The 25,223-nt window shown below is 37.9% G+C and overlaps 1 protein-coding gene and 2 long non-coding RNA genes across 5 annotated transcripts; 2 read left to right on the top strand and 1 right to left on the bottom strand.

The window, feature by feature from the left end:
• Window positions 1–3,436: 3,436 nt before the first annotated feature.
• Window positions 3,437–15,054, bottom strand: LOC111342086 (procollagen C-endopeptidase enhancer 2). Its single transcript, XM_088733120.1, has 6 exons — window positions 14,909–15,054; window positions 7,997–8,035; window positions 7,337–7,481; window positions 5,357–5,607; window positions 4,254–4,646; window positions 3,437–4,010 (listed from the first exon to the last, which is right to left on the bottom strand). Exons 1-6 carry the CDS (start codon window positions 14,949–14,951, stop codon window positions 3,928–3,930), a joined length of 954 nt encoding a protein of 317 aa, XP_088589246.1. The 5' UTR covers window positions 14,952–15,054; the 3' UTR covers window positions 3,437–3,927.
• Window positions 12,981–23,376, top strand: LOC148723243 (uncharacterized). Of its 3 annotated transcripts, XR_015991674.1 has the most exons (4): window positions 12,981–13,321; window positions 15,357–15,556; window positions 20,346–20,438; window positions 21,833–23,376. It is a non-coding gene; the product is annotated as an uncharacterized LOC148723243 (long non-coding RNA). The 3 variants fall into 3 exon arrangements; XR_015991673.1 differs by lacking the exon at window positions 12,981–13,321 and having other exon boundaries at window positions 15,195–15,556; XR_015991675.1 differs by lacking the exons at window positions 12,981–13,321; window positions 15,357–15,556 and adding an exon at window positions 20,177–20,253.
• Window positions 15,563–17,591, top strand: LOC148723244 (uncharacterized). The gene is made up of 2 exons (XR_015991676.1): window positions 15,563–16,093; window positions 16,290–17,591. It is a non-coding gene; the product is annotated as an uncharacterized LOC148723244 (long non-coding RNA).
• Window positions 23,377–25,223: the final 1,847 nt, after the last annotated feature.

Raw genomic sequence — 25,223 nt, 5'->3', positions numbered from 1 at the left:
CTGCTTTAACACGGCTTCATTTGAGTTCACACAAAAATAAAAAAAATTCAATAAATTTTAATTGTCCGCAGTTAATTTAGATTAAAGATTAAAAGATACTAAGTATTTCACACTATTGACGTGCTGTAATAGCGTTATCCCAGAAATTAAATCAAAGGAATAAGTTGAACTGGATCACACACCCACTAGAACAAAAAGAATCATTCCGCCTGTTCTTTCTAAGTTAATCCTCACCCTTTGGCATGGAGTATGCTGTTTCATTGAAATATTTCCTTCAAGAAAATAATTTCGCTTTGTTCATAGTTATTTAAAAAGCATTAGTTATGATATGTTGGTGTCAGATAAGTTCTGAGTAGTCGAGTTAATTAGAGCCCCTGCTGCTTAAACTACAGGTAAATAGTGCTAAAACATAAGCGTTTTCAACAGCTGTAGATACATTTTATATACGGTTTTGAAAAAAGTGTTCACACCTTTCACTTTTTACAATTTTTCGCTCGCAGTTAAACACATGGTTGTATCATGCACACTAACAGAACAATTGTGACCCTCCGTGGCAAAATTTGTACTGAAGTGAACATACGGGTGCAGCAAAATGACACTCTAAACAATAGGCAGTGGATGAAATGACACGGCGGCTTTTGGGCGACTTTTTTTTTATTATTTTAAGGCTCACGGATTATATTTAAACGTCAAATCCGTGAGCCTCAATTATAAACGCAAGGTCATGTGCATGCAGGATTCTTGCACTATGCTGTTCAAACTCCTGGACGAAGTCTGTGCGATCACGCCAAACCGGTCGGAGATAATGAATCAGGTTGACAAAATCTGGTGCTGTCTTTTTACAAAATTATTCAAAAAATTCTCAGAGTCTCGCAAACTTCGAAGGCGATATGGGACTAAACACGAATTACACCAAATCTTCAAACTAAGGCCGCATAAAGAACTCAGGAGTAATAAGGCGAAATGTAAAATCCCTTTTAATGATCGTGACGTGAAACTCTTCATCCTCCTAACAACCAAAAGTTATTGGCGAAAAGATTTCCCTATAGCCTTATACTATTCTGAAAGCGACATTAATCGCCAAAAAAACAACGTTGCAATCACTGCTAAGAACAGCCTACTGTTACAGATATTTCGGACCATTTTAAGAAATTTCCAAACGTTTCAGACCGTTGCGAAAGACCACTGAGAGACAAAAAAGGCTTAGTTCTCAGAAAAACAAGTACAAAGCGAAGAAAAGAATTCAATTTTGACTTGTGTGATACCGATTGGTGTTTCGTTAATGAATTTGAAGATGCAAATTTAGCTAACGACCCATTTGTAGAAAAATACAAAGGAATCTTTGACATTTGTTTTCCTTTTAAGAACGTAAAAGAAAAAGAGTTGACTAAAATTACAAAGCCTTGGATCTTAAGGGATTATTCAAATCAACAAATCAAAAGAACAAGTTGTACAAACGATAATAATAATAATAATAATTGTTTTATTAAAAACGTTAAATTAAATGATTAAATTTAATTAAATGTTTAGCTCCCTTTTAATTTTAAGCTGACACGTACGCTTACCATATTTGTAGATTATGGTATATTGGCTGATATACCATAATGGCTAAGCCAATAAAAAGTCTTGAATTGCATTATCCAATGATCTAGTTTTTAAAAATAATAATAATAAAAATAGTTATATAGTGTGCACATCAAAAGCTCCTCGTGGCGCTTTACAATACTATAAAATAATAAAATAACCTAATGCACATAAATAAAATTCAATCAAACAGAAGAGAATTACTAGTTACAAATTTTGAAAAGAGAAAAGTCTTGATGTTCTTTTTAAAAATAGTTACGGAGCTAGATTTACGAATTGAAAAAGGAATACTGTTCCACAACTTAGTGCGCACACAGGAAAAGCTCTGTCCCCATAGGTCTTTGTCTTTGACACAGCTTGTACAAGATAGTCCATAGAGCTAGAAAGTAAATATCTTGATGATAACTTGATCTTGAGTAGATCAGAAACATATGATGGACAGAGGCCATTGACAGACTTGTACACCAGCAACAGAAGCTTGAACACAGTACAATAAGATATAGGAAGCCAGTAATACTGCACCACTATGGGAGTGACGTCATCAAATTTGCCCTTGCAAGTGACAGATCGAGCAGCTGTATTCTGTATTTTCTGTATTTTATGAAGTTGATGCTTAGGTAAGCCATAGTACAGATGATTACAATAGCCAATACGCGAAGTAATAAAAGCATGTATAACCTTTGAGACGTATTCTGAACAGATTTCTTAGGTGAAAGAATGAAGTTTTGCAGAGATTTTTAATTTGATCATCAAAAGTTATGTTGTTGTCAAATAGAATACCAAGGTTGGTAACTGACTTAGCAATGGAGATATTTTCATTTCCAAGAATAATGCGATCAAGCGAGACTTTATTTCAGAATTTAGAATGAATTAAGGATACATCGGTCCTGATTTAATTTCAAGTCATTATCTTGCATCCAGCGGCAAATATCAGTCACGCAGGCAACTATACGCTCGATAACCAAATCCACGTCACTGGTATGAAAAGACAAATACAGCTGGGTGTCATCAGCATAGAGGCGGTAATTAAGATTGTATTTATAGATTATTTCCGAGATAGGGGATGTGTATACTAGATAGAGTACAGGTCCGAGTACAGAATCTTGAGGAACACCAACTAACAAGTCGCGCACAGAGGATTGAGATTGATGAGAATGTCAACAAAATGAGTGTGTTCACAGAGGTATGAACTGAACCAATTCAGAAAAGTGCCTTTAATACCGAAACGATTTTCAAGTCTCGCCAAGTCTTGCTACCTTTCTGTGACAAACCGCCTCCCGGTTAGCTCAATGGATAGAGCGCTGGACTGTTGTTCGGGAGGTCGAGGGTTCGAGCCCCGGCCGGACCAACAATCAGGGTCTTAAAATAATTGAGAAGAATTTGCTACCTTTCTGTGACATCAAGAAATGGTTAGATATTCTAGTCTTCTCGGATAGGGACGAATAAATGGAGGTCCCGTCTCCTGCAGGGTTGGGGTAGGAGACGTTAATTTCCCACACACGAGATTACTGGGTGACGGATGTCCTCCCCTGGGGTGGAATAGGTGGGTTAATAGAGGGCCACAGGATTATTAGTTTAACTACTGTCACGTGCTACCCTCTTGAAATAAAGTGTCTGTCTCTCTCTCTCTCTCAATAAAAAGGTGTGGTTTACAGTGTCAAACGCAGCAGACAGGTTCAGGAGAATCAGGATCACATTCTTGCCTTTATCAAGAGATAACATTAGAATTAGATTTCTTTAACAAAGGTTTCACCATAGCAGTCTTGAGATCCCTCGGCATTTCACCAGTAGGAGCTCTTGCTCAAATGATAAACTAAATAGTTACAAAACATACAAGAGGCATCAGTCTCAGTCATGAGTGAATAAGTGAATGGTATTTTTCCAAACAGATGAGATCGTTAGACGGAGCCTGAGGATATTATACTATACTACAAGAAAATAATGCGTCAAAATCGCCTTCCCTAAAGGATTTTAACTTTTAAAGATTGGTTCCCCCCGTCCAAAGTCATGTTCATATGCCCTGCCCAAGTGCCCGATTTTAATGGGGTCTCAGAGGGGTTAACTGTTAGTTGTAAAACGGCTAATATCGGCATACTGTGACTACAGGATTTTCCTATGATCTTATCAATGTTTGTGTTAACATGCGCGCTATGATGATTCAGAGCTGATCTTATTCAACCATTTGTTTGTCTTTTAATACAAAATGTTGTGCTCCATTTTTCCCAATGGTTTTAAAATATTTTAAAACAGTTTTATTTGAATTTTCCTTGCCTTGGAACAAAAGGAAACAAAATAACAAAGCTTAATAATTAAATCGCACAAAAAACTACTCTCGGTGCATGATTATAACAAGTTGACCTTTTTCACGATCAGAGCTGAGAGGAACAGCAGCATCAATGGACAGCTAGCAGACGGTCGTCCTTGTCCTAGAACAATGAAAAAAAAAAATAAAGACTTCAAGACAATTTTTCAACCATTCATTTTCACGGCTAGTTGAATAGGTTAAGTACAATAGTTAACCCTTTCTCTCAATAACAACAAAAAAATTCATTACATTCGGCGACTGGTTTTGAAAAATTTTGCTCTACCGGCGAAGGAGTTAAATGTAAAATAACTTCAGTTCCGCGTTGCGATAGAGAAACTTATCTCAGCGTGTTTTTATAACACACCTGCTTTAAAGGAAGCTCTGAATCCCTTGTACACTGTGGTAGAGTTTCCATCACTCATGAACTGAACCCAAACCATGTTCCCTTGACTCTGTATCGAATTCGGCTTTGTATTTCCACACAGGCGATTGGTCAGAATTGGACCGTTTTTGCCAGATATTGTTTTAGGATCACCAACCTCGATGGATGCCTCACGGAACTCAACATAGTCATGTTTGCAATCCTTGCTGTACTCCAGTTCAAATGTGTCGAAGTCTATCTGAACCTGCCGACCCTTAGGAACAATTAAAAACCATTGTTCTGCGTAATTTGAGGGATAGTTCTTGACGCCAACTTTTGGTGTGCCAAACTCAATAGTTTCATCTTCGGTTGCATTTAGAAAGTTTTCTACACCCGCTGCAAAATAAAAGGGGTATTTTGCTTCCACTAAATATCCTAATAAATTTGTCTCTAATCTCGAGACGATTTAGCCATTAACATGCAACACTTAATGAGGACGCAATTGGGGGAGAATCTTCCTGAGAATCGGGCCCAAGGGTGATAGCGGCAAAGGAACTGAATGTGGGGTGCTTTTACTTCGAATCAAGTTCTACCCGAAAAGTTATCATTGTGAAATAGTGCATCATAAGAACAACTTTATGTCAGCAATAGTTATCATGGAAAGGTTACCTTTCAGCCTTTATCTTTTGCTCTCGACCCAGTTTCCCTGCTTACAAAGAAGCATTTTTGATGAACACCATTATCTCTAGAGCAAGCTCTAAGGCCCTCTTTTAAAAAGAAATTGAGAGTTTGTTCACTTGTTTGATCGACGACCTTTTTAACGCTTCCTTGTCTGATTTCTGCATAGTTATTACTTACTTAGGAAAGAATAGGCTAGGAAGGTTAAGTTAAAACCCTTGCAATGTGTGGTGTCATCTGATACGAATCGAAAGAAGAGCGCCGATCCAGGAACACCGCCGAGTAGCAAAGCTCCCCAATCAACGTTGAATAGATATCCTAAGGCTTGTAAATAGTTGTAATTGTATTGTCCACAATTTTCTTCTTCGAGGCGTAAACCTTTATAACATGAACTATATTGGTCACTGTCTGTTTAATTCTAAACTTACCTGTCTGGGACGTGGCTATGAAGTTGAAGTTAAATCCTTTGTAATGTGCGGTATCATCAGACACAAAACGAAAGTAGAGTGTCGATCCAGGAATATCGTTCCACATATCCTGAACGTTGAAGAGATATCCTTGTAAATAATTATAACTGCGTCGTCCACATGATTTTCCCCTTCCCTGTTGTATATCTTGGTAAGAGAAACCAAAGTGGACATAGTCGCATCCACAACCAGAGCATGCTTCTATGTCGAGGCTGGAGAAAAAAAAAAGGAAGCATAAAAATTCTGCTTCATCCTTTCACAAACCTAAGTAAAAGGCAAACTGGAGACAAATGCAACAAAGGGTCACAGTATGTTTTTTTTCAAGCGCAAATCAATATGAAACAATCGTTACTTTTTTTCTGTGATAGTGTGGCCTGTTATATACAAGCTGACACAAGTTACTTTCCTGTGCGTTGCATGACGCCAAACCGGTCTAAATCCAAAATGTTTCTTTACCATTTAAAATTAAGTTTCAATTTTTTTTCTTTTGTTTTTTTTTTTGTTGGGCCTAACATGTTCCACCCCAGCGTTGATCAATTTATGATACGATTAAAAATGATCACAATCCTCATTACTAATGTTATCATTTTTCTTGTTATATTAAAAGAAAAAAACTCACGTCTCTTAAAGATTGTGTTGGGGGGTTTTACCACTCGCTTGGACGAATTAACGGAAGGTACCAAGACTCTGTAATTTTCTTCTTTATTCTCTACTCTTCTATTGTTGCTACTACCTTCTACTACCGCGGCTATTTCTCTTCCCACTTCAGCAAGGAGTGCCCTCGCGTTTAATGTAAAAATCACAGACATGTTTGGGTTAGCTGACCGTGGGAATTTCCAAAACGGGATATTCAGTGTGGGTAAAACTCAAGGTCGGTTTTACCAACCCAATTATGACCACTTATGAAACTAATTATCCTCAACAACAACAAGCGATTAAAATGTCTAGCACGACAAGAAGGAGATCCGTGAACTTAGCCAAGTTCAAGCACACACTAAAATAAATGATCGAAACTATAAATTTATCAAAATAACACGAAGGCGTAAAAAGGCGAGACTCAATGAAACAAAAGGTAAACCTAAAAATACTCGAAATAGCAATCCTTTAAAATACTCTACAACAATTGCACCAGGCATCTAACATATTTCAAAAAAATTGTTAAGAAGTTTAATCGTTCAAATTGTTATTTTATGTACTATCAACAATTATAACCATTATTATTTCCTCAAATGTGCGTAGTGCATTAGCTGCTTTATTTTTCCCGAACTACTCTATTGAATTGTTATTGGACAGTGTCACCAGACAGTTAAAGCATCGGAGGTTTATTCTCTTCAAAGAATGTCCCTACCAGAAATGTTTTCTCAGAGAAATGAATTTTTTTTCGGATACTCAAAGCTTGTGATTAATTGGTAAAAGGACTTCATGTGATTCAGTCTGTAATCATACTCGTGATAGACAAACCGGACTCCCGCTTTGCAGTCGTCTGATTTTGTATTATCACTCATATGACCTGGACTCCACTCGGTCGTGTTATATACGTACACCTTTCCTGGATTCGTAAGCTTTGGAAAACATTTAACCGGAGACACCATACACATTTCGAACAAAAAAAGGTACAACTTAAAGAGGCCTCAAGATCTTTATTTTATTTTATTATATTTTTTTTCCACGCTGTGTTTAGGAATTTCAGGTTGGAGATAGATTACTGATTTTGCTGTCGTGAATCACTTTCTGGTCCTTTCAAGGGAAAGATACTCGACGTGTCTTAGAGGGTTTAAAAGGTCATTTCCTGTGTTATGATTGAAGGAAAACATCCATTTTGTAGGTTTCTATTTTTACGTTAGTGATAAACAACAGCATAAAATCAACTCACGGCATCCCCTCTAAGCCATAAAATTTGCGTGCTATGGAAAGCTACAGAAATGAAAAATGTAATCATACCTTAAGAAACGAAGGGAAATGCCAGCATAAGTGTCGGGAACCGTAATGCTCCAACATTTGGTCTCGTTCTTTCCATAAGTCCCTGACTCAGGATACTTGAAGCTACTGCTGGTAGATGTGATGTTTTTCATACCATTGGGACATGCTGAAGTGAAGACAAAGGTTGTGTTTACATATTGACTACATTTATCACCCAAATTGAGGAGACAAGCCCCTTCTATCGGTGTGTATTATTCATCGCATACTAACTGACATATTCATGTCGAGATCAGTAAGATGGAACGTTACCTCTCGATTTTGTTCTTGTTAATGATAACTTTAAGTGCGAGGAAAATAAGTGAACCCGCCGCCGCAGAAAGTAGTCGTTGAGATATCGATTGTCAGTCACACGTAAGCGAGTGACAAATTGCCATATCTGTTCCTAGCATTAAGCGCTTAAAAGCTTCACCTATGTAAGAGTTTCAAATGAAATATTTAAAGTGGGTTGTGCTCTCACGCTCTCGAATATGCACAAAATTTATCCGACTGATTAATCGCAATCTTCTTGGCAATAGCTTATAGTTGTGTTATGTATGAACAGATTTAACAGTATTTAACTTTAGGCACCCTTTGCCACGTCCTAGAAGAAGGTGAACCCCCTTAGTCAGTAACCAGACTTACTTGAGTCACTTGCCCCATTTCCAATGAAAATCGTCAGAACTACAATGAGATTAAATGTGAAAAATTAGAGGTGGAGAAAAACCAAAGCACACCTTGTCTGGGTAATGGTAAATCCATCATACCCTATAAATTCTCTTCCACGCCATAATCATGGGGTAACAAGACAGATGTTATGCCTAATTTATGCCTCTTTAAATTTGTACTTTTATCACATGTTTTCCTCACCTCACTATGTGAAACAAACCACTTTTTGTTTGAGATCAAGGCGCAAAACTTTGAGCAATTTCGTCATTGGCGTCTAAACACGGGACAAGGGTTCGTCCGGCTCGAGCTTTACCTTGTTTCGATTTTTTTTTTTTTTTCATTTTAGCAAAATCTCTGGTGTCTTCAACGAGATTAGGGATACCGCTAGTCCTCATGAATAGCAGTTTATTTCATCAAGCGTCTCCTCCTTCTAACAACCAAACCTCCCCCAGTAGCATTATGCAGTTTGTTTTGCAGAGAGTGTATGGAGGCATTAACACTCCCGGACACTGAGAACAAAGAGTCTTAGCGAAGAACACAAGAAAATAGCCCAGCCAGAGCTCGATCACAAAAGATGATCGAAGATGATGGTTTAGATGGCTTAGCGATGCCGCCTGTACAATAGGATCGTGTCCCGTATGGCGGTCTAATCAGTTCTTTGTCAACCTGCGCATTTATACCGTGGGGGAAGGAGAGGAGAGCACTGTTTGATTCTCAAGAGTCGTAAAAATTCGCTCCCTCATGTGCACCGACGTTAAAAAGTTGAAATGACTGAAATTCTCGTTAATGACTATGTTAGTAATATGACTCGTTCAAATGAACTTTTTTACGTCGCCGTTCTAGGGTACCTGAATCACAACATTCGAAAAACATAAAAGAATTTTTTTTTTCATATAATGTAAAAAAAAATACTTCCCGCAAGATGACAAGAAGAATATGTTACACACCGACTGCTGGTCTAGGTTTTAACACGAAATGGCTGCTTTCCGTTTAAATTATAGATAATCTTTTCAGCGGAAATGTGAAAAAAGCTTGTTTGCTCATTCGAAAATACCACAGTATAAGTTCCGTTTACGTAAGGGGAGCAAAATTTGAATATTGAGTTTATGCGTAAGTGTGAGTATTATTAATTTCGCGTTAGATTTTGATCGTTCACCACAAGTGATGACGAACAAGCGCGAAAATGCGTCCCCACAGAAACGTGTCAATAGTTAGATTAAGCACCGCGAAAACGGCGAACACTGAACGTCGGCTAGCCGTTAGTCGTTTGCCGTTCCGTCCGCGATGTTCGTCTGTTTAAGCTTCCCGACGACAGTCACACGGCAGAACAAATGTTCTCGGTCGCCATTCACTGCGACTAGAAATAATGAATGCAAAGAAGTAATGTATGTTCTTTGAACTCTATTAGCTTTACAAGCAGTTCATATACAAGTAAGATGATAAACGAAGCTTAGCTTTAAAATGCAAGCGATCAAATTGTAGAAGTAGTCGGTAAAAATGGGCTGCAAATCCTCACGTTTTCGCATTCCCTACAAACGGGAAAAATTGTCTTCCTCGAGCAGAAACGGCGGCCGGCAAACGGCAAACGGAGGAAATGTCAGGTCACGCGACCCTCTGCCTTTCGCGGGAAAAAAATACGTGGTGCTTAATCTCTCTATTAATGGTTCAGAATCCGGCAAAAACTTGAAATAAAGCTACCAGAATCACTGGTCGTTATCAAAATAAAAATCAAGCCGCTCAATAACAAACACATGAAGAAGCAAACATGTATACATGCGTTTCAATTAGTTCTTGAACAACGCATACGAAAAACTTGGAGTCGGGCGAACTTTGTAAGCCATATCTAGTTACTATATCTGATTGAACGCAAACGACGCCGAAGGTTTAAATTAATTGCAGAGAGCTAAATATTGTTATGATATAAGCTTTTTCAAGAGATGTATAGACAGTTTATTGACGGATTGGACTAAAGTGTTTACATCTTTCAAGTTGTCTGTATCGGCTCGATGTAAGGAAACAATATTTTTGGGAACAGGTGAATTTCAAAGCGGAATGAATTACATTGTAAAAGGGCAAGAAGAAAAATTTTCCTGAAAAGCATATTAATTGTCAACATTTCCCAATTCAACAAAAACAGTTTCTACAGTAACTAGAGCCAAATATGCTAGCTTTCCGTAAAGTCTTTTCATAAATAAAAGTTAAGGTTGGATTGCACGCCACGAGTTAGGCCAAAAAAAAAAAAAAATTAGTGACTTCATAATGATATTAAAAAGATTAAACTGTTCATTTTTGAATTCAGAATAAGGTTTATTTCAAGCAAAAACTCCAACACTCTGCAATATTCTTTGAACAGAGTGCAATTTCTATTTACACAAGCAAAAGTTTCTTACCGTGAACAGTTAGAGCTAAAACGAGGTGATGTCGTCCAACCATTTTCTTTCAATAAGAAATATGAGAATTTTATTTTCGTCGCTAAGAGAGAACTTCATCCAAACGCGAAGTGCTACCGAAGGCATTAATGCTTACACAGCTTTTGCGGGTCGTTGAGATTGTTGCTAAGCGACAGGCAAAATATTGAAACACAAACCCGTGTAAAAGCCAATGGCAAACTGTTGTTTTTGAGTTCAAATTTGGTTTAACACGGCTTTATTTAAGCAGCAAATAGGTGTCCGGTGTACTAAACATATAAGGGGAAATTTTTAATTGACAATGGTTTATCCAAGCTTCAAACCACTGACTTAGTGTAATAGCATAATCGTAAAATATTACTTCAAAGGAAGGAAATGAATAGATCAGAATAGGCCGCCTGCATGAACAAATAAAATTACTGGACATGTTCTGCTTAAATTAGTGTTCACTCTTTGAAATTTGACGATTAGCTTTAGCGCTAACCTCTCAATATTTTACAACTGCTTTAAATAAAACTAAAATCAAAGTATTGAATAACAACAGTCCATCAAAACAGTGGAAACGGGGATTCAATCAGAACACCAATGCCGTAAACGCTTTAAGGGGGTGGAGAGGGTGGCTAATGTATTTCCACGACTTTTGGATGGAGAGTTCATCGAAGAGTTATCAAAGGGGGAAAGGACTAAAAAGGAGCTAAACAAAAACACAGTGAAAGCCAGATCACGGACTACAGTTTCCTCTGAATTCTCGATTAGCTTAAATACCTTACAAAAAGTACTTACTTTTGGTTGAAAAACCAAAACCATCTTAAGCCTGTCAAGTGAAAACGCCACCTAACCCAAATGGATAACGATAGCACTTAGTGACAGTTTACAGAGCTGTACGTATCATACATTTCGCATCATCATATTGCCCTGTAGGTTAACTTTTAACGTTTTGTTTTGGCGCGGTGGCCTCATGGTGGGTGCGCTTGACTCCGGATCGAGTGGTCCGGGTTCGAGCCCCGGCCGGGACATTGTGTTGTGTTCTTAGGTAAGACACTTTACTCTCACAGTGCCTCTCTTCACCCAGGTGTATAATTGGGTACCGGCAATTTAATGTTGGGGGTAACCCTGCGATGGACTAGCATCCCATCCAGAGGGGAGTAAAAGTACTCCTAGCCGCTTCATGCTACAGAAACCGTAGTTAAGCACCGGCCTAATGGGCCACTGGGCTCGTAAACAGACTTTACTTTTTTTACCTTCAGGGGAGGGGAAGGAAGGAATATGTTAACTTCGACCGCTCAACTAAGGTTTTCACGCGAAATTACCGCTTGCCTTTGAAATCCTAAATAATCGTTTTAGCGAAAATTTAGCAGAGAGTTTGTTTGTTATTTCAAAGGATAACAAGTTTATGTTTACCCATGTGAAACAAAATTTGAATTTCAAGTTTATGCTTGTAGACTCCGGCCAGGAGATGATTTAAAGGAGAAATTTATTCCTCGTTCACGGTCAAAGAGTAAATTAAACGCCTCTGATTATGTAGAAGGTGACGATGAAAATGATAAAAGTATTGGTTCGACTAAAAGGAAACATTACGGCTATAATTATAACAGATCTAAGAAAATTGACAAACAAAATGAAAACGAAAAAAGGACTAACGACTTCCAGATATTTTCTCCTATTGACGTGAACAGGCCGAGTAAAATAATCGATGATTTAAAACAAGAACTTGCCGTAACAAAGGCTAACACTGATATATTATACACTGAAAAAATGAGAACTTAAAAAGTGTAATCAAACGAGTCAATGAAGATTAAGGGTTAAAGTTGAAATCAAGAGTAACGTACTCACGTGAGAAGTCACGCACGTTTCAATCTTACAATGTTCAAGTGTGAATATTATTATATTACTTTCGCTTTAGATGTTGATCGTTTACGGCAAGGGATAACGAATATGTGCGAAAATACGCGCTAACAGAATCACGTCCTTAATGATCCAGAGTCTGGCGGAAAAAAGATCTTAAAAACCCGTGCACAAAGAAACTTCTGAACCTCATTAAATCATCAAGTCTCACTTGCGACAAAACACGAAGAGGCAAATGTGTAGACGTGCTTTTCAGTTAGCTCAATTAGTCTTGAAGAACACACGCAAAAAACTTGCAGTCACTTGAACCTCGATCGAAGGCGAGATGTAATTGCTACATGTACAAAACCCGAGCACAAAAAATCTCTGGTATTTACTGAATCATAGAATCACCTTGGAAACAGGAAGATGTGTATGCATTGTAAGTCAAAACAATACCGAAGAAATATGCGCCAGCTGAAACACCTTTTATTAACGACTTGGATCGTTCACGGTACTAGGGATTATGAATATGTGCGATTCATCTACTGACTAGCATCGTGTGAGGTTTATGTCGCGTGACGGAAACCCGACACGACGGTTCACAACAGGCTAGTCAGTACATGAATCGCTGGCGTTAATATGCCCCTGACTCCCCTCCCACATGAGGCATTTGTAATCAGGCACTGTTTAGCATCATCCAATCAGCGTGTGGCAAACATCGTGACGGTTGCTCCTTGGCACACGAAATCGGGGCCGCGGATGCTGATCGCTTCGAAAGCTGCATTTCTCGAAAATGTTTTGGCGGTTAGCGCTTGGATTTTTAATTGGATCTTCGATTGAATGCGGCGAGAAGAAGCGTCAACCTTTCAGTTTATCTGGTTTTCGATTTGGAAGCCGGACGATTCTTATTTCTGGGTGAAAATCGTCTTTGCACTAGAGCGGTCGAAAATGAGCTTTCCACCCTTGTCTCCTTCTTATAACGTATAGTAACAGTCGACGCAAAACCCACCAAATCGCTCAAATTCGCCATTTAGAGCCACAGAAACGACAATACACAGCAAGTGAGGTAGGTTTACATTTATTTTGAGCTTTAACTCAGACATTTCATGATATAAGTTTACGATAATAAGACTCTTCAATAGTCTCCCATACATTCCTTTATATTTCGAATAAACAACCTGACTCGTCGCTTGTCTGGGCCCCCTGTGATTAGATATAGTAACATCTGCAATAATTTCAGGGAACACACTTCGACCAGCTCAGTTTAACCGCCGGTTGTTTGTTTGCTTGATTTGAAGGGTGTCCCCTAGCTTTTTTTTACACAAGGTCAGTCTTGTTGACGATCAGATGTCCACGAAAATAGATCGTTTGAGGTCGATATAATTTTTATCGATCTGAGTTTTCCCAAAATCGATAAAGCATTCGTTCACTTACCGAGCAGACCGATTGATGATGAATTTCTTCAGAGTCCTGGTCGATATCATTTTAAATAGAACCGAAAGCTTATTTTTGAATACGCTTTTTTCAGACTGTCCTGTTTGACAGTCCTTTGGCACAAAGTCAAAAAAGAGATATGGTCATCCATGAGCTGAAACGAAAGGATCGATATAGCTGGCAGAAGCCATGACGCCCTGACAGCCTAAGGCACTCAACTTCCGTTTTGATAAATGTGAAGCACGTATATCTAGGTTTATTGTAATATTTTCTTTGTTCCAAAATAAAAATCGCACACACCTCAAATTTACACGATAGTGATAGCATGTGTGTCCTCAACCTTCCCAAATAAGTCACCGCAGCTCGACTTTAAAATTGTAATTTCTCCCACACATTTCAACCGACGCCAGTCATACTGCTTTTGACGCAATATATCACTGGGTCTCAAGGGTAATAGATGTTAGAAACGTGGGGCTTGCTTAGTTTTTTAAAGATTAGACCATTAACGGCCAAAAAAAAGCTATAAAAACCCAAGCACAAAGAATCTCTGGTCTTTACCCAATCGACAAATCAACCTAGCAACAAAGACACGAGGAAGCAAACTTGCACTCGTGCTTTTCAATTAGTTCTTGGAGAACGCACCCAAATATCTTGCTGTCACGTCAATCTCGAGGTGATATGTGGTTGCTACAAAAACCGAGCTCAAAAAATATCTGGTCGTTACTGAATCATCGAATCATCTTAGAAACAAACACACAAAGAAGCAGACGCTTATGCATTATTAGTGAAAACGATACCACAAGGCTAAGTTGTCTATATCAGCCCCATTCTAAAATTGGTTTAGGAAAAACGCGACTATCAAATCAGAAAGACTTATAATGTGAAAGGACTGGAAGAACGATTCTCGAGGGAAGCATTTTATTTGGTAACATTTATTTAATTATTTATCACAGGAATTTGACATTAACTAAAGCCAATTAAGCTAGCTGTCCGTAATGTGTTTTCATGATTAATTAAAAGTTAGGTAAATTTGACGCTGCAAACTATGACTGGGATAAAACATGAGCGATTAAATAATGAAAGTAAAAAGTTTCATTATCCCTTTAGGAGTGTAGAATGACGTTTTGTTACATGAGTAAGTTAAAAGGAAATACTCAACGGCATTCATTGTAGGGTTTGTAACATTTGATTACATGTACACAAGCAAGCAATACCTTACCTGGGAGAGTTAGAGTCAAAATGAATTGAATTCGTCCAACCATTCTTTTTCGAATTGAAATCTTTACCGTTGATTTTTGTCGTCAAGAGAAGACTGCAGTCACATGCAGCGTCACACGTACGGTACCCTGTCTGCCAAGAGAAGAGCTTTGACAGCTGACGTCGAGTCGTTGAAATTGTTGCTAAGCAACGCTCAAAAACATTGAAACAAGCAACGTGTAAATGTCAATGGCAAACTGGTTTGTTTTAGCCTCTGTACAGCCGCCCCCTACAAAGCAGTCAATTTCTGTCAGCGATTGATATGCTCATAAGACTGGCCAGCATAGTTTGCGAAGGATTTCAACTGCAATTTCCAGGATTCTTTTAGGTGGTTTTATAGCTTTAGAATCATCCAACAAAAGACAGTTATTACCTTTCTTGTAAACTGATTTTTGTTCAATTTCACGCAGGTTGTAGCATTTACGACAAATGAACGACAAGTTTATTACGCTTTACTCCACGGTATCAGCACATTTTGCTATGTACCACGTACACTAAGCCGATTGGGTATGGGCCGATCGGCACTCCAGTTGCAAGGAGTTCAAATATGAAGGATAATCAATGCGCGGAGCTCGTTCAGTTAAACGTGATGTTTGTGCCTCTGATCGCGGTATGTAACTCTAGAATTGCGATCTTGACCCAATTTTGACCCGATGTTTCCCAGTGCCACTAATTTTTTTCTTTTAGAGTATCTTAGTACATGGAACCTCAATTTAACAAAGTGCTAAGGGACTGGGTAAATTGGTCTGTTATATCGAGGGTTCGTTATATCAAGGTTCCGTGGCATACATTTTACCGTAACTTAAGCGGGCTGAACTAAAGTATCGTTCGTTATACCACAGGCGGCCCAATAGGCCCTTTGCAGCTAGAGGTCATGTGCTTGGATACTGCTTAGCAACACAAAACTGGAGAGCAAGCGCTGCAGTAAACAAATCTCTTTAGCGGTCAAGCATATCTGGCTTTAGACAATAGTTTTCTGATCATTACGCTCAATCCTTTTGCAATATCTACAAAACTGTAAGATATTTACTAAATCTCTCATTTGGACTCGATTTTTGGATGGAAAGCAGGATATTTTTCTCGAAATCGTGAAAAAACTGTCACTAACAACCCGCTCGACGGCTAAGAAACATGGCAGCCTCGCAAGGTATGTACTTCAAAAAATAGACTTTTTTCTGCTTTTTTGAGTTATTGGACTTCTTAAGTCTATGAAAATAAAATATTGGATCGAAAATAGCAACTGAGTGGAATTTTACGGCATTTTACGCCCAATTTCTTACGATATTATGAGAGTAATTATGCATCTTACATTGAGACTAAACACATGCTAAAATTCACTGTAGATTTCTAAACTACCAACGAGCCATCAGACCCGAAGAAGAAATCTTCGTACCATTGTTGTGTTCCCTTGTGTAACGTGGATTCTAGATATCATCCTGAATTAAAGTTCCACCACTTACCTGGCCAAGCAAAGGATGACCAAATGCCCATGGCTAGGTTGTAGTCCAGCCAGAAAAGTTTATGATCTTGATGCAGTAAATAATGGTCAGAATCCATTTGGCTTATTAGAAATAAAAGTTGTCAAAGAAGGTGAAACTTCATTTGACAATGTCAGACATCTAACTAAGGACCAGAACACTAACCAGTACAAACTGAAGACAACAGACATTTATTACTACCAGATTCAGTGCCAGCTTGGACTCACAGGATTGGAACGCTGGGATTTTTTTTAGTTACATTGATGACAATTTGCTTTTTTGCTCTAGAATTAATTTTGATCCAGTGTTCTTCCAGGAAGCAAAGGACAAAGTGGATAGTTTTTCCTTCAATTACTTTTTACATTAAGACTGTTCACAATGTATGGCAGAGGGAATAGGGCAGCTTAATTAAATTTTAATTGACAACAAATTAGCTGATCATCATTTATCATCTTCAAAGATTAAAACCCCCACACCAAGAAAGTCTAAAAACTTCGCAACTCCCAATTTTAATATAAATATGTTCCTGTTTCCCTATGGATTTTTTTTTACATATTTTTGATCGCACTGATTTTTACTGCACCCTTCCATCATACATGATGAATATTGACTTTTCAAACAAAACACAGGTTGCTCTGTACTTTATACTTCTCAGATATTCCAATTTATTATATCCATTTTGAAATCACCATCAAATCCTGTAAATTGATTAGTTCAAATTGTATGATTCAAGCACGAATCCCACTATTTTCAGTCTGAATCGCATCTTTTTGTTAGCAAAACAAAATTCCACACTACATTTAGACGACCAATCATGTTGCAGGATTTTACACAGTTTGCCAATCAGATTAGAGGAAATAATGCACACAAAATGAAATATTTTCCAAATTTTATTTCCTGTTTGACATTGGTACTACTCTTTAAAGTGAACAAAGTGGAGCTTCATTTACATAAATCCAGAAAATGTTCAGTGTCGTACAATTTCGGTCTGATATCAAACTTTTGATTTCCTATCACACTCCTACTGCGCCATCGTGTGATTTTGTTCACTTGTGTTTGATATCAGATCAAGTTGCACTCCACTAAGTTCAATGACCATCAGTTATTTTTTTTGTTTAGGTAAAGTATAAACAAACCTAATAAAATATAAATAACACAATAACTTCACTATGGCTCATTGTTACTATTAGATAAGATTAGCGGGCTCTGGAAATTTGTAAGAAGGCAGGCTATAGTCCATGACTGATTGACTGAACCCAATGTAGTCAATTGCACATCAGAACCAAAAAAGTGGTATCCTTTGACCCTCCTCATTGCTCTTTCAACATGTATTCTCAAACATGCTATTGTCTTTGTTTTCTGAACATCTTGGGCAGAGATTTGTTCCAGACTTTCTAGAAACTGAGGGATATTTAGCTCCACTCCCTTCTCCCTCAGCAAATCTTCAATGTCAAACCCTTTTTCGGCCATGACCGAGTCCCCAGGCTCTAACAAATCTAGAATTCCACTGCACCTTGTGATTCCCTTATCACTTATCCCTCCAGTGTAGAGGCTAGAAACAAAACTAATAGTTCCATAAGGGGTACTACCTATTAAGCCTTTTAGTGTAGTATTACTTTTATAAGTAGAATGAAGCTGTGACTGAAGTAGCAGTGAGGTAGGTGTTTGCACAAAAATCTCAGTACAATCTAATATAACACGCATGCTTGCATAAAACCTTTTGAAACCTTCTGGCATATAGCTATTGACATCTTCCCTTGATGGCCAGATCACTTGACTCCCAAGAAAAAAGTTAGTCTCTGTGATCACTTTTCTGCAAACTGGTGATCTGTGTATCTGAAACCTATTTGCTAAGTCCTGCTCAAATAAACCAAGCTTGAGTTGCACACAAAACATAAACAACTCATCTACAAGAAGCATATTTCTTGAACCTGGTCTACCAACTCTTTCACCGGAAGCATAACAATATGCCATTTGTGCAGCAAACGCATAGTTACTCTCATAATATCGTAAGAAATCGGGCGTAAAATGCGGTAAAATTCCACTTGGTTGCTATTTTCGATATGATATTTTATTTTCATAGACTTTATAATTCCAATAACTAAAAAAAAGCAGAAAAAAGTATATTTTTTGAAGTACATACCTTGCGAAGCTGCCATGTTTCTTAGCCGTCGAGCGGATTGTCGGAGACAGTTTTTTCACGATTTCGAGAAAGATGTGGTGCTTTCCATCCAAAAATCGAGTCAAAACGAGAGATTTAGTAAATATCTTACAGTTTTTGTAAATATTGCAAAAGGATTGAGTGTAATGAACAGAAAACTATTGTCTAAAGCCAGATATGCTTGACCTCTTACAGAGTTTGTTTTCTGGAGCGCTTGCTCTCCAGTTTTGTGTTGCTATGCAGTATCCAAGTACGTGACCTCTAGCTGCAAAAAGCCTATTGTACTGTGTGTGCTTTTTGGGGTCTAAAGTCCATTAACGGCAATACCTAACATATTAAGATGGAATTTTAAGCGTAAGCCGTTACAAAGAAAATAATAATAATAATAATAATAATAATAAAAAAATTCGAATAAGTAAAGATTTGGTAAAACATTTGACAATGAAAAACTGCGATAAAATATTATAAAGCATGACACGACGTTTCGACGTTTCCAGAACGTCATTATCAAGTAAACTAAAATAATAAAATCGAGCATATATATAATGAAGCGGTGAATAAATTACAAAACGTTGAAAGTCAAAGAAAGAGTTTAGCCCTAATGGAATCGCTCTGGGTGTTTAAATTGGGCCTTATTGTTCTTATGTACAACATTTCATAAACAAGACAATCCCATTTCGTGCCGCATTTTTTAAGCATTCTAAACTGGCTCTCATTGAGTAAGTCAATGTTCCCATGGGCATCTCTCAGGTGGCGACCAATGGCAGAGTATCGATGATCAGCAATGCGCGAGCGTCAGTATTCCTTTCAAAGATCAAATCTCAGTGAACATTGTCAAAAGACAAATGCGCGATCTCAGTTCAAAAATTGGCATTGATGTACAACCAGTCTACACCAGTAAGAAACTTGAGCAGGACCTAAAGCTTAAAGAAATCAAGCCACGCATCTTAAATCAGCATAGTGTTGTTTACTGTTTTAAATGTGATTTGTGTGATTCAAATTACGTCGGATATACGACGCGCCATCTGTTTCAACGCATTGCTGATCATCGATACTCTGCCATTGGTCGCCACCTGAGAGATGCCCATGGGAACATTGACTTACTCAATGAGAGCCAGTTTAAAATGCTTAAAAAATGCGGCACGAAATGGGATTGTCTTGTTTATGAAATGTTGTACATAAGAACAATAAGGCCCAATTTAAACACCCAGAGCGATTCCATTAGGGCTAAACTCTTTCTTTGACTCTCAACGTTTTGTAATTTATTCACCGCTTCATTATATAAATGCTCGATTTTATTATTTTAGTTTACTTGATAATGACGTTCTGGAAACGTCAAAACGTCGTGTCATGCTTTATAATATTTTATCGCAGTTTTTCATTGTCAAAAAAAAAATTAAAAAAAAAAAAATAAAAGCGAGGAATAAAACGTGTGAAGTCTCCTTACCATTTTTCCGTAGCCGCTTTGTTGCCAACGGTCATGTTAACGCTGTTTTGGCGACTTTCTTTATAACACGTGCGGTGTCACCAGTCACTGAACTGTACATAAAAAAACCCAGGCTTCAGTCTTTTTATATACAGTTGTCTGTTAACACCACACGCATTACAAAGAAAGTCGCCAAAACAACGTTAAAAGGATCGTAAATGACAAAGCAGCTACGGAAAAAGGTAAGAAGTCTTCATGCGATATATTACTCGTTTTTGTTATCCTTTTTAGTTTTTTCTTTATTTTTTTTTTTATAATTTTTCCTTTTATACAGTTGACTGGAAACACCGCACGCGTTACAACCCAAAGAAAGTCACCAAAACAGCGTTATAACGACCGTTGGCAACAAAGCGGCTACGGAAAAAAGGTAATAAGACTTCACACGTTTTATTTCTCGCTTATATAATCCTTTTTAACTTTTTCTTATTTTTTTTTATAATTTTTCCCTTTTTAACGGCCTACGCTTACGCTTACAATTCGACCCTTATATGTTAGGTACTTTAGACCCAAAATCACACACAGTACGCTTGGGCTACTTGTGGTTATACCGAGGACCGCATTATATAGAGGTTCGTTAAATCGAGCTTTCACTGTACACTGTAGTTCGACATTCGCACTCGACAGTCGAGTTCTCTCCTTTGGTGATTTCTGGATAATAGCCACTAGTACACTATGTTTTCAGTTCTTGCCGTGACACTATGAATACAGCAGCCGGAAAGCGATAAACATCCCGCAATTATTTCAAGATTGCGCGCGATTTAAAGCAGAAGTTTACTGGCAGAAATATCTTAATTAGTGTGATCGGTGCATCATAAGACTCGGGGAAATTTTTTTTTATATGAAGCGGGTGTGTAGATGGTATCCATATGGGAAACTTTGAGTGGTCACATGACGCAAGCGCAGTGAGGGTCATAAAACTTTGCGCATCCGCATTGTTCCATTCTTTGCAATCTTGACAATCACATGTGTCTGGTTTTAGAGATTTCTTGTAATAATATTTTTCAAATGCCAAAAAAGCTTTGTAGAGATGTTACATTATAAGCATACCTACACATGTAAGGTTGTTTGATTGCATTCTTTGTCCACTTCAGAAAACATTCTACACTCAAAATTATAAAAAAAGGTGGGGGGGGGGCAGCTTTAGTGAGAGCGAGAGCTATTACTAATACGATGCCCCTCATCAGACGAATTTGGAAGTCCCCCTCTTTGTTGTACTTTTTTCCTTGCTCTCCCCCTAATTTTTTTCTACCCGTTCCTCTGACCCAAAATTAGTGAACGGTCTCCAAAACAGTTTTAACTTGCTCTAAATCGTTGTGTCATCCAAGATGACGAGCTTATAACTTAAATCTTCCAGAAGGTTTAAGAAATATTATGAGTCGCTTAAGGCGGACCTAAAATCTTTCAGTAGCTTTAATGATGTATTTAAGGTTACTTAAAGTGGTCCTAATTCTTTTGGTGGATTTAAGGCGGCTTAAACTAGACCAAAATCTTTGAGCATATTCAATAATATATTTAAGGACACTTAAACTTGACCAAAATCTTTCATTGGCTTTAATGCACATCTAATTGGAACTTAAACCTAGTTAAATAAAGGTATCTTTTTAAGTCAAGTTTAAGTTCATGAAACCCGACTTAAATTTTCATTTGGATTTTATGCCGTTTAATATTGCTGAAATGTCCCTTAAATATGGCATTTCACCCAGTGCTTTCTTTACATAAAGACTGAAATCTAAAATGTTTTGATTCGTTTCATTTCATTAGCATGTGAAAGGAATCACGAAAAGGCTTTCACAAATGCAGACGCCCTAGGCCCCCTCCGCCAACAGAGGAGGATGGATCTGGTGGATTTGGAAAGTAAATTTACAGCTGTACATGCAGAGATAGCTATATAACCCTGTTGATGGGTATAGCTTTTAGAGATGTGGTAAATGCCATGTTAACCATTAAAATAAAGGGCGATAAACACAATCAAAGGGCATTCTTCTTATCGAAAAACGTCTATTAATGGAAATATATAAATTGAGTCCTATTTACACGACCCAAATTTAGCTCAGATCCTTTTTCTATACACACTACAAGCATAACAATGAAACTAAAATCGCAAATTGAAAGCGAGAGAGGAGTTGTAACAGACTTGGTCGCACTTGTTGAGATTTGGCAGGTTGTTCTTTCACGTGATCATAATCAAGGTTGAGACGAAAAAAAGCAATAGTGGGTCGGTAACAGATAATCTCTCTTGTCCTCCAAACGAAATGATAAAAACGATGTAATGAGAATAACAAACGAATCCTCCTGCGGCTTGTTTCCCGCATTTCGATGTAATTTGTGGGCTAAAACTGAACGGGCACTGAGCTGAACAGAAACCTAACCTAAGCAAAGTAGACGTGAAAAGTAATGATTAAATACATCGTGGTGGCTACTGTTAGACTGATCTATTATAGCAGTTAGTAGTGTCGTCAATAACGCCACCTAACTACCTCAAGTGAAAAAGCGCTAGGCTACCGCGTGGGTGCGAAGAATCCCGCTGAAGACCTAACCAACACTCAATTGCAAGATCTTAATAACCTAGGAAATTGTGCCGCAAAATTAAAGAGGTTATGTTATTCGCTTTTTCGTCATTACATCAAGTGTTTATACTCGAAGACAAGTGAACTATACCTGAGCGATCTTGATGAGCATATGGCTGGAGCTTCAATGGGAGTTCCAACTTCTGTCACGCCCGGGTTTTTAATGCGTTGGGTATTTGATGCTAGTAAGTCATGGGGTATCTATTTTTAAGTGAACAGTATACAAGATAAGCCATATCCTTAGTGTGAATATATTTCTGGTTCGCCTAATACACACGTAGCCTTTTGGCTCTAGTAAACAGTAGTAGACGCTGTAAATATAGAAGAAGTTGTAGGAAAAGTGGCTAATCAGGAGATACACGTAGAAAAAGACAGCAACAAATTGTTGGAGCCTTCCGCTAGGTGTAGCACGCTTAGCTTTTCCTCTTAATGATGTCTCAAAAAATTAAAAACCTACCTGCTATACACTGACTTATCATTCGTTATGGTAATTTTGTCTAATTTTATTACGTAACAGTTCTTTACAGATTTTATAATTTAGAAGACGACGCTCTGTTATGTCCTTGCTTTGCTCTTGCAACTTTTTTTAGTAATGCAGTAAATGGTTTGAACCCGGGGGTAACATGTGAAGGTGTAGTCTGATCGTCCGGGTGAGTGTAGTCCTGAGAAGGACTGTTGTCGGTGGCAGTGACTGACGTTTCGACAACCTGTGCGGAAGTCATCATCAGAGTCAAGTGATGATGAGTCACTTGACTCTGATGATGACTTCCGCACAGGTTGTCGAAACGTCAGTCACTGCCACCGACAACAGTCCTTCTCAGGACTACACTCACCCGGACGATCAGACTACACCTTCACATTTTTTTAGTAATATTCAAGAGTTTTTACATTATAATGCGTTATTCAAAATGAAAGCGTATTTATTCATTTATTTAATCAATATCTAAACAGGGACATCACATAGCTAGTTTAAAGAGAGCCCAGCGAAACGAAATTTGACAGTACAAAGTTTACACATAAAATTGACAGACAAAGGTAAAACTCATTGAACAAAATATATACAAAGTCTACATAACTAATTAGATCTGTTTAAAAACCTCTTACACTCAGTTTAAAAGTTTCAAGGCTTTCCAGCGATCTTATTGCTTTGGGCAGATTATTAAAAGGAATACGAATCAAATCCCTATGGCTGGTATTATATGTATGATATTTCTTAGCTTGAGTAAAATCACTTAATAAGCAGGAGGGTGCTAAGCCGTTCATAGATTTGAAGACCAGCATGCATTTAAGGTAGTCTCTACGAGACTGAAGGCTAGGCCAACCAAGAATACGAGCAACATCTGTTTCACTCACAGCCCTATTTAAGATGATACTCGCCGCATGCCTATTGAGCTTATCAAGACACCCTTTAGATACAGTCCCACAACTATCCCATAAAACTGAGCAATAGTCAAAAAGGGGGAGTATCATTGCGTTATACAAAGTGATACAGGATGATTGAGGCAAGATCTTTCGTGCTCTACGGAACATTCCTAATCTAGACGAAATCTTCTTTCCTAAGTAATTAACGCGGGACTTCCAAGAAGGTGTTGGATCCATAAAAACCCCTAGGTATTTAAACTTTTCTAATCTCTCTAAGTCACGGCCGTTAGATGAAATGGAGAACGATTTAGAGGCAAGCCTTTGATGGGTACCCACAAGCATTATTTTAGATTTGGTAGAGTTGAGTATTAGGTAATTAGCACTAAGCCACTGAGTAACACTATCTAAATCAGGTGACAGATTGGACTCAATGATGTTAACATTGCCACAAGCAAAGTAAAGTAGCGTATCATCAGCATATAGCTCAACATTGCAGTATCTAACGGCATGAGATATTTCATTAATATATATTAGTATTATTTCAGAGTTGTGCAAAGAGTTTCCAGCAATCTGATTGGTCGAGCGGTTCCTTATATGACGCTATATAAACCGCTCCACGCGGTTTATATAAAATGTTAAAATGAAATGTTAACAAATGTTACTAAAAAATGTTATGATTTTAGAAATTTCTTTGTTGTTCAGCTCTGAAATTATACAAAACAATTATTCATAAAACAATTATAGTTGGTATTTAAACCTAGTAGGGGACTTATGTCCTATTGTTTATATACCGGTACTTTGTACAAATCCTTAAATAATAATAATGAATAAATATATATTCGCCTCAGGTTCGGTGAATATTCAGGTCGAATAATCCCCTCGACTTCGTCTCAGGGATTATTCGACGATATTCACCTCGCCTTCGGCGAATAATTGTTAATTATAAAGAGCAAGGGCCCTAAAACGCTATCCTGGGGGACTCCAAAATCAATTTTCTGAGGCTCTGAGACTATCCCATTACCACAAACACTTTGAGAACGATTGGTTAAGTACGAGAAAAACCATTGCCAGGCAGAGGTAGAAAAACCAAAAGACTGCACCAACTTATCTAAAAGAAGGTTGTGGTCTAGAGTGTCAAAAGCCTTGCTAAGATCTAAGAATACTAGTCTAGTCAACAATCTTTTATCGATATTCTGTAAAAGAGTACTAGTTACATGTGTCAA

This window comes from Stylophora pistillata, chromosome 9, assembly GCF_964205215.1.
Source record: "Stylophora pistillata chromosome 9, jaStyPist1.2, whole genome shotgun sequence".
Lineage (NCBI taxonomy): Eukaryota > Metazoa > Cnidaria > Anthozoa > Scleractinia > Pocilloporidae > Stylophora > Stylophora pistillata.
The sequence above is the reverse complement of the archived record's forward strand: the minus strand, read 5'-3'. Positions and strand labels throughout refer to the sequence as shown.